The 15,693-nt window shown below is 32.5% G+C and overlaps 2 protein-coding genes across 2 annotated transcripts; one reads left to right on the top strand and one right to left on the bottom strand.

Moving 5' to 3' along the window:
• The first annotated feature begins 4,619 nt into the window (after positions 1–4,619).
• On the top strand, positions 4,620–11,412 carry LOC133294712 (cold-responsive protein kinase 1-like). Its single transcript, XM_061493458.1, has 7 exons — positions 4,620–4,756; positions 5,379–5,495; positions 6,150–6,262; positions 7,542–7,752; positions 7,858–8,095; positions 9,559–9,709; positions 10,930–11,412. The coding sequence occupies exons 2-7, from the start codon at positions 5,414–5,416 to the stop codon at positions 11,242–11,244; spliced, it is 1,110 nt and encodes a 369-aa protein (XP_061349442.1). The 5' UTR covers positions 4,620–4,756; positions 5,379–5,413; the 3' UTR covers positions 11,245–11,412.
• Positions 11,413–12,782: 1,370 nt separating this feature from the next.
• Positions 12,783–15,475, bottom strand: LOC133294703 (clathrin light chain 1-like). Its single transcript, XM_061493447.1, has 3 exons — positions 15,062–15,475; positions 13,526–13,679; positions 12,783–13,434 (listed from the first exon to the last, which is right to left on the bottom strand). Exons 1-3 carry the CDS (start codon positions 15,406–15,408, stop codon positions 13,009–13,011), a joined length of 927 nt encoding a protein of 308 aa, XP_061349431.1. The 5' UTR covers positions 15,409–15,475; the 3' UTR covers positions 12,783–13,008.
• Positions 15,476–15,693: the final 218 nt, after the last annotated feature.

Genomic DNA, 15,693 nt, shown 5'->3' with positions numbered 1-15,693 from the left:
GGATTGGATATAAATGATTCATACTTGTTTGAACATTACACTCATCACTCAATTGGATTATGTTGTATAATGAACATAGGAGGAGATTGTTGGATATATTAATAATATAGTCCAATAATATGTTTACTTATAAGCCCAATAGGTGAAAACATGATTATTTGAGTCGATATAAGCTGGAGCCCAATAACTTGCATTATTTACAGGGTTTCCTAAGCTAAAAATAACATTGTTGAGCATTTCAAACTCAATGTCTCTTGATGTAATACTTCAGACACCTCCAAACAGTTAGATAATACTAATATTAATTTTGTTGTGCTTCCGACATGTGTGAGTTTTGTAATTCCCATACCATGCTTCGAAAAAGCTTTTGATGATGCAAAAAGATTTATTAGATGTTGATTGGGCCAGTGTTGATACAAAACACGTATTAATGCAAAAAATAATTAAACATAACCAGCATGAGCTATAATAAATTAGTTGTCTCGATGCCATAAATGGAGCTTCTAATACATTAACTAGTTGGTCATTTTCACTTGTTTTTTATTTTATTTAAGATGTTTTAATTAAATAATAAATAGTTAGAACTCCTCAATGAACAATTTATAGAAGAAGTTATTGAAATATTTGTTAAAGTATTAGAAATTAATCGGTACAACTTTATAATTTAGGATAGCTATTTAAGAAAAGAATATAAATTTCATAGTAACTTAAAGCAATTTTTCTTGTATCTAATGAACGATAGTGCTAAAGAATAGAGATTTCCCAACTTTTTAAAGTCTTCTGTTTATTATTTAAGAAAATAATCTAAAATTTATATTAACTTAAAGCAATTTTTCTTGAATTAAATGAATGATTTTGCTAAAGAATAGAGATTTCTCAACTTTTTAAAGTCTTGTGTTTATGTGTACTTTTACTTTTAGCCTTTTTGGAACCACTATTAGGTAAAGATAACTAGAAAAGTGGTTGGCGGTTAGTTAATTGATTTGGACACAGTATTTAAATTAATCAATCACATGGTCATCATTAATTTGGAATTCGTTCCCGTGGAAGCCGATTAATCGAACCCACAAATATCACACAAAGTTGCCCTCTTGGTTTGAATAATGCACCTGTATAGAAAATTTTCCATTTTAAGAAGTTAATTAGATTTATATTCATTCTTCAATAAATAGCAAAGAGAAAATTAATACAGTTGACGAAGATGAGAATGTTTATTATTTTTCTCTCCGTTCGTATGTGATTTCAACCTTACAGAATTTCATATTATTTTGACAAATGTCTATATTACATTATAAAGTTTTACAAGACTATTTTGAAGTGCATTTATTTTTTTAAGTAAACAAATTGAAAATATTTAACTTTTATTTAATGTAAAGCACACATTAATTTCAATCTATTAAATTGTAAAATTAAATAAACTTATTATTATTATTATTTTTGTCTACTTCAGGCATGTATATATATGTTTCTTTTCAATTTCTAATTTGAATTCCGTTATGCTGTCCAGTTGGGTCGAAACGTTGAAAATTTTGGCTCTGTTTATATTAAAGGAAAAGTGTGTGTCTAATTTTTGTGTTCATTTCTCTCTTAAAAAAATCTTAGTTTATGTTCTTTAAAAAGAAGCTAATTTTATTACCAAAAAAAAAAAGAAGAAGCTAATTTTCCTTTACATTAAAAGATTGGCTCTAAAACATGCGTCTTTTTTTTAAAGAAAATTTGCAGCTACACGCACGACATATTTTACGCAATAAAAGTTTATCTAAGCTGGTCTCGTGGATGCCTTTGATACATAGAATCTTGACGTGTTGATCAGGGAAATAAAATAAGGGATTCAATACTGACATGACAATCTTTATTCCACCAGTTAAAGAAATAAAAGTAGAAATGTAGAATGTTTTTTATATTAAAATTATAGATATATTTAATACCGACAATCTTTATTCCACCAGTTAAAGAAATAAAAGAATAAAAAGTAGAAATGTAGAATGTTTTTTACAAATTAAATATTCGTTTACTGAAATTGTTAAGATATTCTTTGCCAAAATACGTAAAATAACCTTTGGATATTTTCTTATTATTTATTAAAACAATCATTTTAAATAAAAAGCCTGCAATTTGAAGTTGATAGGATCAATATAATATCTGATGGTTTAACGGTCTCAATAAACTTTACACATAAGATATGACAATGATTTAAAACATTGAAATTTTAGGTAAATTCTTGTTTATAATATTACAGTTTTCAAGGTGTCGTTCTAGAATTTGTGTACCTATGACTTTTCCAGATGATGGCCCGTTCATGGTTTGTTGACTACGGTTGAATTTGTGGCTGTGAGCCACCCTGAGATGGAAAACTGAGTCATATGAACGGGGACAATAATTAATTCTTCAAATATTTTAAATTTCCTAGTAATCTTGTTAATTTGACAATTACAAATTCCTTATCAGTAATTTTCGGAAAAACCATCTCAAATTTATAAACAAAATGCTCAATAAGTATATTATACATCGAAATTTATTTCTTTTTAATGATAATAATGATATTTCATTCTAAAATGATGGTCAAGAAGAGTGACATGTTTAAGATCCTAAAAATATACATAAAGGTCTATTTTTAAATAATTACTTCAAGCGACAAGCTTACAACTGATTAATTTTTTTAAACAAAAAATAAAAAATAAAATCAGGTTATAAAAATGTACATAAATTTAAATTTCTTTATGCTCAGATTAGATTACCATTTTTTATAGATGTTGTTAATGAATCAATCATAATAATTCTCATAAAATCATACAAGATATTTAATATATATAAAAAAAAATATTTGTCCTTTTAAAGTATATAGTTTTGTGTTATTTTAGATCATAACCGTTGATTTCCGTCAATCAACGGTTAGGATTTATTGGGTCAAACTTATTAATTAATTATTAATTCGCAATAAAATTCAATAAATTTTAATTGTTGATTGACGAAAATCAACGGTTAAACTCTAAAATGACATAAAATTATATCCTTTAAAAGGATAAATATTTTTTCCTATAAAAAATCATATAAAATAAATATCCCAGTCTGAATAATTTTCATTTTCTCTTTTTCATAAAAGTAGAATATGGGTTAAACATTTTTTTTAAGAAGCTCTTAATTATCACAAATTTTGGCTTGTATTTTCTCGACTCCCTCTTTCATACTATCATGTTATTTTTCAAATCTTGCAACAAAATTTTCTCAAAATTTTCTTTTTCTTAATTTCTTTACTGTGTGGTTTATTAATTAATCGACTAATTTAATTAAACTAAAACATAAAACTCGTCTTTATTATACCTAATATTTGAACTTAAGATCAATAATTAAGCTGCAAAAATCTCGTAACAATTAATGCATGTAGTTGATTGTCTCAACTCAAGCTCATCATTTGATTTCATGCAAAGCAACCCCAATTTGGGAGATTTATACATAGATGACATTCTTTAACACTTTCCTTCTTCTTTATCTTCCCCTAACTTCAACATCACCCCTAATTCTTCTCGCGAGTTTCGTAACATGTCTAGTGCTGCCATTGCCGCCAAAGCTTCCAGAAGAATCGACGAGGATGATGATTGGGATAGTGAGAGTGAGCATGATTTGCAAATTGTACTAAGTGACATCAACATTATAACAATAGAAACGGGTGGGTGGTGGACTTAAAAACATTTATAGTGACAAGACATAATAAGATTGAAATACATTGAATTTTCCAAGATTTTTTCAAGTTTAACTTCTTCTTTTTTAGGTTTCATAAGTTACATGAATATTTACTATCTTTATCTAACATATTATTAATCGCTACTATGTATTAGTTAATGTATGTTTTAATTTTGTTAGTAATACTAAAAATAATTATAAATATTAAGTAACTTTGAGCTGTTTGACATATCTTGTTTTGAAGTTAAAAGTTACTTTTAAGTTAAAGTTAAAAAAAAAATTAAGAGATAAAATTAAAAGTTGATCGATAATTGTATAAAATTATTCTTAGGATTTTAAAGAGAGGAAGATAAAAGGTAAATAATAAAATTTTAGAATAAGGGTATAACTAAAAAATAAATATGACAATTCCAAAAAGCTTATATACATATTAAAAAAACTATTTTTAAAATAAGAATTTCTGTAAAATTATATTTTCACTAAATTTTTATTTATAAGAAAAAGAGAGAGAGAGAAAATAAAACATATTAAACAGGCACTTTATCTAAGTTTTATTATTATTTTCACACCATCATTTATATGTTATCACATCTAAAAAGAAATAGGCTTTTTAAGAGAACAACATATGATAAATTTAGAGACATCCCAAGGGTCAAAAAGAATGGAATATTTTAACATGCGCAGTAATATTTTAAAGAAAAAAAGGGGCAGAGGACAAGAAATGAAAAACACATAAAGAAGAAAGAAACAACCTCTTGAATTAAATTTAGTTAGATGTATTTAATGAAGTTTTGTCAAAAACAGGCCTTACGTTTTTGTCTTCACCGAAACTGTCACTTTCTGCAACAGTTGGAACAAGTGAGAATGGAACTCAGCTCATGGGATGAACTAAGTCCAATTCACCTTACGTGCCAACACCATAGACGAAATAATAACAATACAACCTAAGACCAAGCACGACATCATTCTCATTTAGCCGTCTCTTAAATCTGTTCCTTTTTCTCTTTTCACATTTCAACTATTTAACCACCTAACTCTACTTAGACCTCTTCATTTTTTTTGTTTTGTTCTAAAGGTATTTTTTTTTTTTTTTTTGAGTTAATTGTTGTTGCCCCAAATGGGGTTTCTGTGTTTGATTTGTTCAAGGTTTAATCTTTTTGGATTTTAAGCTGAATACTCAAATCGGATTATGATTATGAGCTGAATCTGGAAATGGGGTTTCTTAGGCACGCGCTTTCTTTCATTTTATTTTTGGTTCAATGAAATAGGCCAATTTTGTTCTTGAATTGTGATGAAATTAGAAAATTTTCTGCAAACTTGAATCATCCTTCAGTTTTATTTGGTTTTTGATACTTTGATTCGAAGGCACTCTGCAGGTTGTTTTCCGTCTTAAATCTTTTAAAGGATCTAAGGTTTGATCTCCGGTTGACTTTTATTGAAATTTATGTTCTTAAGTTGATACGTTAGGTTCAGTTAGAATTTTAATTTTCCCATCCTGGAAATTTTGCCAGGTTATAGAAATCCATGTCAAATTGAACAGAGGCTTTAACCATTTCAGTTGAATAATTGACTTATTCTTTCTTGCCAAAGTGTGTGTTTGAGTTCCTATGCCTGTGCATGGCTATATTTCTTTGTAATTTGCAATTAAAATGTGCAAATGGCACTTCACTTATGTTGGAATGTGGTATATAATGCAGACTGCAGAGTGTAGCAGCCACATCCCAGGATCATTATGAGTTGTGGCTGCTTTGGAGCCTCAACTCTCAAGAAGAAAAGGAGTCCGAGTCCTTCTGATACTCCAAATGAAATTGATGGTGAGGGCCTGGTGGTTACTTATTTTAATATTTTGTAGCCTTCAACAATGCTATTAATCCTTTTATTAGCTTTCCTATGAGTCTGCTCTTTCTGATTGAAAGTAATTTACCTGAGAATATCACCCTGATACTTTCAATTTAATATAAAATGGAGTGAAGGACATGATCTAGGTACATCATGGCATCTGTTCTCTTTTTTTTCGAGTGATATTTTTAATATTAGTTCAAATTAAGTATTGCCAATCAAGCTGTCTTTAATTTTGGTCAGTATTCATAGGAAGGTCTAACAAGAGCAACAGAAAGTCACCATAAAATTTGTAGACTCCAAAAGATAATTATGTCCATTTAGTTTGTACATCAGTGAAAACATAATCGTAGTATTGGCAAAGGACATCCTTTGGGATTGTTACTTGTTAGGTTGAATTTTGATAAGCAATACAGCAATGATGTTCATAAAAGTTCTGATGTATAATTAGTAATACTTTTGTGACTACAATTTTTCCCAGTTATCGCTATATTTAATGCAAGGGTAAGGTTGTATATAAAGATTACCCTCTCCCCTACCTTCAAAAATCAGGATTTCATGGGGAGTGGTTTATCACTATATTTAATGCTAGATGCAAATTTTTATGCCTCTATTCTCTTGTTGCTCAGGCTATCCACTTGATAATATAATGCATTTCTCTGATAAAGAACTGAGATTGGCCACTGATGATTATCATCCAAGCAAAAAGATAGGGCGAGGAGGTTTTGGAACTGTTTACCAGGTATTCAGGTCACAAACTCATAAGTTGTAACTTTATGGAATTAATATGCATGCTGCTCACTCAATTTTCCAAAATGATTCTTATGCTACACGAGGCCATTTGTAACTTTATTTTTCACAATTTCTTTCGTTGATGCCGAATTAAGATTTCTTTTCTTATGCAAGTGCTAGTCCTTGACCAGTTAGGTATCTGTGTCGTACAAGATATTATTACATTGCTTTTTGGGTCAGTATAAACATCTTTACATTCAAAAACCCATTTTCATGGTCTAGGCATTCAACAGTAGAAGCCCTGTTATATATCTCTCTCTGTGTGTGTGTGAGAGTGTATGTCAAATGACTTTATGTTCTTATCTTGACCTTACATACATGATCCAATGGCTATTATTTGCTTCTCTCTCACTTGAGATGCTCCGGATGCATGCCCACACACACTGCATTATAATTTTTATAAATCAGTAGGCTATTTTGTTTTAAAAATGAAAAAGGATAAATTAGCAAAAATTTGATTTTCTTGTTCAAATGATCTATAAAAAAATCGGTGCTATATCCAGCATCCAGCTTTGCAAATTGAAATATTTATTTCCTGTACCCTTTATAGACATCATAAAATCATGCTTTCATATTTTGGACTATGACTTATGAGATCTGAACTCTGTCAATTTTCCCTGTGGAATAGTGAAAGATCTTTTCAATCTGGGTGCAAGGAATGTGATACGGTTAGGCAGAAAAAATATATATGGAAGAATATATGAGAGGAAGAGGCACAGGGGATTAGATGACCCAGGTGCACAGCATATGTCAGAATTTAGGGGTGAGTCAGCATTGGGGGATCGAGGGAAAGTTGATTAGGGGAGTCACGTTGATTGCAATTAGTTTGTTACAAATAGGAGGGGGAAAGAGCTTTTTAATCTGGGTGTTAGGAATGCTTCAATTTTATCCTTACTCAATATAAATATTAATTTAGCATTAAAAAGTAAATACATCTATCCTTTTATATTTGGTAAAATCTAAACGCCAAAGGTTGTCTATAAGATTGGTTAAAAAAGAATTGCCTCTTCTTTAGCCTACATTTCCCCTCCCCAGACCAAGTCTTATTAGAACTCCTTTGTAAAGGAAAAGTAGGTGGAATTTTATAAAGTATGAGGGCACTGTATACTCTAGCTTGCTTAAGCTGAGCAATAGCACAGGGTACCAAGAAATAAGATCACATTTTGTTCATTTTATGCTCTTATTGATTGTTAAGCCACTACTAAATACCTATGTTGAAATTTTGCTAGGGAACCTTAAAAGATGGAAGACAGGTAGCAGTGAAGACCCTTTCAGTTGGGTCAAGGCAGGGAGTTCGTGAGTTTTTAACTGAAATTAAAACTATATACAATGTTAAGCATCCAAACCTTGTTGAATTGATTGGTTGCTGCGTTCAAGGACTTAATCGTGTATTAGTTTACGAGTATGTGGAAAATAACAGCCTTGATCGTGCTTTACTTGGTAAATTTGACAATACTTTGGTGTGGATTATGAAATCTCAAATTAAGATCCATATGCATATGAGAGGATGAAACATATACTTTTTTTTTTCCAAATTTTTGGTAGGCACAAGAAATACAAACATTAAACTAGACTGGAGAAAAAGATCTGCTATTTGCACGGGTACCGCTCGGGGTCTTGCATTTCTTCACGAGGAACTTGTGCCACATATTGTGCACAGGGACATCAAGGCCAGTAACATACTACTTGACAGAGACTTTAATCCAAAAATAGGAGATTTTGGGTTGGCTAAATTATTTCCAGATGACATCACTCACATTAGCACAAGAATCGCTGGAACAACGTATGTGCTATTTCAGATTCTTAATTTTTTATTTTTATTTGTTTTTTATTTTGCCATAGCTTTGGAGGATTTCAACTCAGATAATTTTATTTATTTGTTTTAAAAAATGTCTACTATCAGTCTTGTGCACATAATATTAATTAGTATGATATTATAGGGAGAAGGAACTCATCATATTTGGTGATCCTTCATCATCTAGGTATAATAACAGAACTAGCAATGTGATAATTGATAAAACTTCAGAGTCAATCAGGAGATATAAAATAATGTTTTCTGAATGTACTAGGTGCAATATTTTGTCATTAATGTTCATAATTCAGTTGGACATGCCTCCAACAAGATTCAAGGGGCACACAGTCCATAAAGCTAGAATGCAAATTGACATTGACACAAACTCATGGGCAATCATTTATTGTGGTTCGGGCATGCATTTTTGTATTCTTAACTTGAGTTATGCAACTGAAAGCATAATATTATATCTCATGAAATATGACTACAGAGAAAATATATTTAGCTTTTAAGAAAAATAAAAAGCTTCACGACCCATTTGTTAGAACTAAAAATTAGAAGATAATATTATTGGCAAACAGCTCTGGTGGCATATCTGACAGCTGAAGCATTAAGGTTTACGGATTCCTCAACATATTGCTTTGAAAATATTTCTATGGAATACCACATATTTGACTGATTATCACATTCTTGTTTTAATTAATCAATAATATCTTTTGATCAACCATTATATTAGGCATTTACTGCTCCAGTTAAATGCTGAAGAAATGTTTCAATTCTTATGTTTTCCTATAATGTTCTTCAATCTTTGTAAAGGAGAAACAAGTAGTTAGTTAGTTGCCCTAATACTCATCTCTAGGCTATGTTTGGATATCTAATAATGAGTGGAATAGAATGGAATTTAATTTGCTATACCATGTTTGGATATTTTATGATGGAATAGTGGAAAGTTTCCATTCCATTGTTTGGGAAGTGGATGGAAGGGCAAGATCAAATTTTTTTCAGAGCGGCTCCATCCCATACCCCCAAATTGAGGGGGTGGGAAAATAGAGGTATTGCATGGAATGACATGGAATAGATCTCATCATGTTCCATTTCATTCTACCCTATGTTAAACAATCCAAATAATGGCAACTAATACCATCCATTCCACACTTTTCCATCATCCAAACATAGCCCTATATAAATATCACTCCCCGTTAAACCCGACTAACGAGTGTGGGTGGTCGGGTTTAACGGGGAGTGATGGTCGGGTTTAACGGGGAGTGATATTTATATAGGGCTATGTTTGGATGATGGAAAAGTGTGAAAACATAGCCCTATAGTTATTTGGATTTTCTAATTTATTCATTTGTTTATAGTGTTAAGCATTTTAAAATTGTTGAATCCATGACTGGACTGTGAAACTCATTAGTCATTAATGCCATGACCTGCTTTGATTTCAATATGCACAGTGGTTACTTAGCACCAGAATATGCAATGGGTGGCCAGTTAACCATGAAGGCTGATGTATACAGTTTTGGGGTTCTTATACTTGAAATAATTAGCAGCAAAAGCAGTTCAAGGGCAAACTGGGGAGGGTCAAACAAATTTCTCTTGGAATGGGTACGCAACTTTCAGCTTCCCATATTAATGAGTTTTATTGCAACATCATTCATTTTATGTTTTGTAGCTTTGTATGCTAATACTTTTTAACCTATGAAATCCTAGTATATAATTAATTGTTAAGATGCTTTGATGCTCTTATGTTTGGGAACAAATTGAGAAGGGGAATGAAAAAGGAAGAAATGAAAGTTGGAAGATAGATGGTTACTTTCCACTTCCTGTTTGTATATGATTAAATTGGGTGGAATGAAGATGACAAGAATTGGTTTCTCATTTGTTAGTGTTAAATAAATGAAAATGATAGGCAATGTTTAAATCCATGTGTTATAATAGCATAGTGGAGGCTCACATCTTAACAACCTATTTAGAATACTTCTAATAGAAGGCAAGAAAGTTATTAAAATTGAAACTACAAATGGACCATAAATATGGACTTCATTATTGTCATAACAACAACAAAACACACTTTTAAATGGCTACCTTTCAAATTTTATAAAAAGCATGTCCATATTGACTTCTCTCTAGTTTTATAGAGAATGATCTTCTGTAGCTGAACTAATGAATTTTCTTTCTAAAATCATTCCTCCCACTTTCTGTGTGTTACAAACAAAGGAATATCATATTTGTTCTGGGTTTGTAACTCGGATAAGCCTAGTTAGACCTAACCCGTGTTGGCCCAATGCCTCTGTGCCCGGATACTATAAGCCAATCCATCATCAAGAACTCGTCTTCTTGGAACCCCAAGCTAGAGCCCAAATCGTGGGATCCAATCCACGATCCTTTCCCACTTTGTATTGATAAGATCACGATTAGTATAACTGCCAGTTCAATAACTGCCCCATATCCACTGATAATAACTGCTAATAGAACATATATAAAGACCAGGATAATGTTATTAAAGGATTAAGTTCATATTAACCAAGACACTATTAAACCGATTTAACCCTTGATGTTCATATCGAACAATATTCATTACCTTTTTCTTTCCATCCAGATTCATTCCCCTCAAAATCACCCAATTCAAACAGAGTTCAGTCCCGCTTTTTCATTATTATTACTCTAGTTCCCCAATCCATTAACTACTACCTTGTTCCACATAAAGCTTGATACAAAAACATTCAAAAGTTATCCTTTGACCAAAATATATGCAAGATATGTGTATGTTCTTCTGAATTTGAGTCTTGGGCTGGACATAAAGATCTTTATTTTTGCAATAAAAGGCCTGGCAACTTCATGAAGAGGGGAAACTGTTGGAGCTTGTGGATCCAAACATGGGTGAATTTCCCGAGGAGGAGGTAATTAGGTACATGAAGGTAGCTTTTTTCTGCACACAGGCAGCAGGAAGCAGAAGGCCACTGATGTCCCAAGTTGTTGACATGCTCTCCAAGAAAATAAGGCTCAATGAAAAGCAACTTACAGCACCAGGGTTCTTCCAGGACTCAGGAGAATCCTCTCTAAAGAAATCATCCTTTGAGTCCACTAGTTATCAATTTAGCTCTACCCCTGTCAGTATTACTCAGGTTACCCCACGGTGAAGCCTAAATTAAACTACTCCTTGTGTGAATTGCAGAGTTGAAATATAGAAGAAAAGAAAAATAAAAAAAGATCAAAGAGAGATTATAGTTTTCTTTTACTTTTTCCTTTTATTTATATTTTTTTTAAGGATGCAATAGAATGTAGCATGAAATTGAAGCGACTTCGTGCTAGGCTATGTTGAAACCAGAGGCCTAGATTTATTTTGAATTAATCTTAAATTAGCTTTACTTCTTACAAGAATAAGTGGAAAAGCCAAGTCTGAGTTTGCTTGAAATACAAGTTACATATTACCCATCATTAAGATAACATACAATGAATTTTTTGCTCCCCTGCAATAAAATTCTTCACAATGTTTCTTCTTGCAAGGTTCGTACGTAACACACAAGGGTACCGGTAAAAAGAAAAAAAGAGAGTATAATAACTCTATTTTTTGCATTCTCCAGTAATATAAACAACGAAACCTTTTTAGTAATGATGCACACTCGTCTGCACTTGGCAAACTCAACAATTGTCTGAACTTCGTAATGCTTATTTAATTTCACGCGTTGAAATTAGAAAATAACTCAAAAACAATAATATTCCTATTAAAAAACAAATTGCTGATTTTATAAGTTTAATTTATCAAGAAAAAAAAATGTATAATGTATAAACTCCACGTATGTATTGTGGATGCATAGCCTATTCCAAAGCAGGGTAAAGGAGATGGGATATGAGATGATATCAAGAAAAGAATTATGGATTTACAAATAATTTATTTTGGTAAATTGTTTACCAATAGGGGTGTAAACGGGGCAGATGGCCTAATAGGAGTTTACGGGCCAAGTTCTGATTTAACCTATCACATATAATCAAACAGAACAGGTTCTGACTTTTAAAAAAATCTATTTAAAAAAATAGGTCATGAGCTTTTTTTTTTACATGTCGGACTTATAAGCCTACAAATCGACTTATATCATATTATTTATTTTAAATAAAGTAAATAAAATTATTATTTTAATAATTTTGAATAATAAAATAATATTATTTTAATTATTTTTTAAATTATTGAATGCCTAAGAGACTTAAAGAGGCTTAGGTCAAGACTTTTGTTTTTTAAATATAGGTCAGATCAGACTTATCATTTGAGCCTATATAACACTAACAAATGGTCTAAAGTATTTTACATAAGTCAGACCTATTTAAGTTAAAATCCAGTCCAGCTTAACCCATTTATATACCTAAATAATAATGCCTAAAATTCAAGAATAAAAATATTTTAAAAATGTATTTATTTTTTTAATATATATCCATGGTGAATTGGTGATGATAGTGGTAGTGACATAATATATTGGTAAAGAAGAGGAATATGATACCACACGAATTAAAAATACAAATATTTAGTACTTGTGAATAATAACACGAAGATGAGTTGCATACAATGAAAAAAGAACAAATTTGAGAAGGTTAATCTAACTGTTTAACACTTGGACAAGAATTTTTTTTCTAATTGACACCATTGAGCAAACAAATAATTATAAAAGTTAAAAAAACATGCTCTTTTTTATTTTTTTAAAGGGTGTATAAAAACCCATAAACATATGAATTTCCAATGTCAAAATAGTCAATAATGGATATAACTGATACAAAACCTTCATGATGGAAATAAAATGCAAACCCAAAAAGCCATAGAAACTAATAGCAGGACAAAAAGATCAGTAAAGACTGCAGGGGAAAGAGGGATATCAGAAAAAAGATTGTGGGAGTTGTAAGTGTGATAGGCAGAATTATGTAGCAGACTGCTCCTCAGTGGCAGGGGCTTCTTTCTGGGGTAAATCTGCAGTACCATTATTGGTGGCATCCTTTGGTTGTGATTCAGGTGCACCTTCTGGTGCAGATCCATTTGCTTTAGGTGCTGTTTCTTTTCCATCCTTCCCAGTTTTTGAGTCTTTAGCAGGTGCAGGTGGAGGAGGAATCATGTGAGGCGGTGGTGTATGTTTCAGTTTTAACAATATCTGCCGCATCCTAGAAAGATCTGTGGGTTTGCCAGGCTTTGGGCCCTGGATGACCATAATTGATGGCTTCTTCTCCTGATCCTTTTTGCTTTTTCTCTTCTCAATGTTGGGAATCTCACGAGGAATGATCTCCCCAATTGCTTTCCAGTAATTTTTGTCAGCCTCTTTGTGAAATTTCTCTTGATTAGCCAAGTATAACTGGCTCCACAAACAATTAATTTCTAAAAATTAAAAGAACAGAAAAGATAAATTGTGAAAAAAATAACAATCTGATGCGTGTAAACCTTACCTTCTCCCTTTCTCTGTTTTGAACCTTGTTAGACTCAACATTAAGCTTCCTTTTCTCATAGAAAGCCAGCTTATACTCCTCAGCTTCCTCAATAATCTTCAATCTCATTTCTTTTTCCCTTTTCTCCTTCTCCTCTAGCTCAATGGCATTTTGACTGCACAATGAATTCATTTTTGTTGACAACTGAGTTCAGCAAACATGCAATAGACCTTAAATCTCAATTGGCCAAACATCATATTGCAAGCAAACTCTTGTCCTACAATTAGGTTCAACAATAATTTTGCCTTAACTTAACCAAAACTTCATTCTCTATTGTGCACCGAATTTTACGGAACTCAATAGCAGGACAGATGAGGAATACCATGTTGAATAGCATGGAAAAGAAAGACAATATTTAAATTCATGTGTGTCAATAGCACAACGAAGGCTCTATTATACAGAGCAACTATAACAATTATATAGCGATGTTGGACTTCGCGTCAACCTATTTTCAATACTTCTAACAGACTATTTAAAAAGCAAACAGACCAAATGATGGAAGCTCATTGGTGTCAGGGAACTGAGCAGGTGAGGTGAGGGCATGTGTTTAATCCTCCCCAGTACCGTCTTTGAGAGGAGTTTAAGGTCTTAATTTCGGGACCCGCCCCGAATCGGACCAATCACGAAGCGATGAACCAATTGGAATATCTTTAAAAAAAAAAAAAAGCAAACAAAATATATGTTTTTAATAATTTCCTCAGCACACTTACAAAACCCAAGAAATGTCCTCAAATACTCGTCAAGCTTTATCATCATCTGGTAATTTGAAAATTGTTTCCTTGATCTAAGTTCAACAGAGGACAGACTATCACGGAGCACTCAATATCGTCAACTTGAGTATGATCATCTCACTTATCAGCAATGATAATTCTTCCACCATTAAGAAAATGAGCACACAGAACATATCCAATAATCTGTGGAATCGGCCCTAAGTCCGAGCTACTATCCAACAACTAAAGTTTTCTTGCAACATAAAATATACCCTCAAAGCCTCAAAAGCACCCCACCATACAATAACCATAGAGATCCAGCTTCTATAGGTGAAGCTAGCAGAAGGATAATAACAGGTTCAAGCAAATCTGCTTCGTCCTTTTAGTCTAAAAATCGGTGGATGCAAATCAATTGATCCCACCCAAGCATACTATTATACTAAATCTCAACCCAGTCAACAGTTATAAAAATAAAAAATTATGACAGCTCACGTAACTATTTCAAGTGAAATTTGAACAACTAAGCACACCGATTCATCTTCTTAATTATTGATTTCTAATCCAAACCGTTCAGGAGCAACCATGAAAAAAAAAAATCAAGTGAAAGAGGAAACTTTGGGATCAAGCACGAAATAAACTTCAGAATCAGAATGAAAGCAAAATCACCATAGATCTATGCAGATTCAAACGAGATCTGACAAATTCACTAAACAAATTCAACTCCACAAACATAAAAACAAAGCAAAAAGAGACAGATAGAGATAGAAGAGAAATCCGAAGCACTCACCGACGCCACTCACGAAGGGCGTAACCTTCCTCCGACCCCATCTCGCCGGGCGGCGGAAGCACCGGCCCGTCGGAGACAAAAACGTCGTCGCCGTATCCGTTTCCGTTTCCATTTTCATTCCCGTTCTCTACTACGTGTTCAAAGGGAGACTGAGAGTAACTCGGATCCGGATCGCTGAACCCGAAGATCTCCGGCGACGATGCCGCCGCCGCCACCGCCGAGTGATCGACAGGGGCATCTTCGCCGGGGAAGCTGGAGAAGCCGCCGTAGCCGGAGTAGGTTTCTTCGGCGGCTTCAGAAGCGGCGAAGTGGTGGTCGTCGACGGTGAAGGCGTCGAAAGAAGACATGTCTCAGCGGTTTTTTCTCTCTCTAGAAGAGTTTCTCTCTCTTCTGAAACACTCTTTGAATGGAAAAGAAAAGAGAAGCAGTGCGACACACTGTGTCCTTTCTATGACTTTTTAAATACTTATCGGTGAAAAACAAAAGACGAATAATAGAATTTAAAAATGAGAAATCATAATATTTGGGATATTTTTTAGTTACGGAAAATTCATCTTTTAATAATTATTTTTTTATTTGATATAGAATTTCAATATAAGTACAATTTATTTATTCCCATTAACATTTTTTAG

The sequence above is a fragment of the Gastrolobium bilobum genome, unplaced genomic scaffold (genome assembly GCF_033153095.1).
Source record: "Gastrolobium bilobum isolate Gb01-03AN ecotype WA unplaced genomic scaffold, APGP_CSIRO_Gbil_v1 utg3268, whole genome shotgun sequence".
Lineage (NCBI taxonomy): Eukaryota > Viridiplantae > Streptophyta > Magnoliopsida > Fabales > Fabaceae > Gastrolobium > Gastrolobium bilobum.
This window is presented reverse-complemented; position numbering and strand designations above follow the sequence as displayed.

Excerpts from the sequence above, each read along its gene's own strand:
- LOC133294712 (XM_061493458.1), top strand. The coding sequence starts at position 5,414 with ATGAGTTGTGGCTGCTTTGGAGCCTCAACTCTCAAGAAGAAAAGGAGT. Across the intron at positions 7,753-7,857 it reads CCTTGATCGTGCTTTACTTG|GCACAAGAAATACAAACATT; the intron begins GTAAATTTGACA and ends AATTTTTGGTAG. Across the intron at positions 8,096-9,558 it reads ACAAGAATCGCTGGAACAAC|TGGTTACTTAGCACCAGAAT; the intron begins GTATGTGCTATT and ends CAATATGCACAG.
- LOC133294703 (XM_061493447.1), bottom strand. The coding sequence starts at position 15,408 with ATGTCTTCTTTCGACGCCTTCACCGTCGACGACCACCACTTCGCCGCT. Across the intron at positions 13,680-15,061 it reads GCCCTTCGTGAGTGGCGTCG|TCAAAATGCCATTGAGCTAG; the intron begins GTGAGTGCTTCG and ends TTCATTGTGCAG. Across the intron at positions 13,435-13,525 it reads AAAACAGAGAAAGGGAGAAG|TTATACTTGGCTAATCAAGA; the intron begins GTAAGGTTTACA and ends TTGTGGAGCCAG.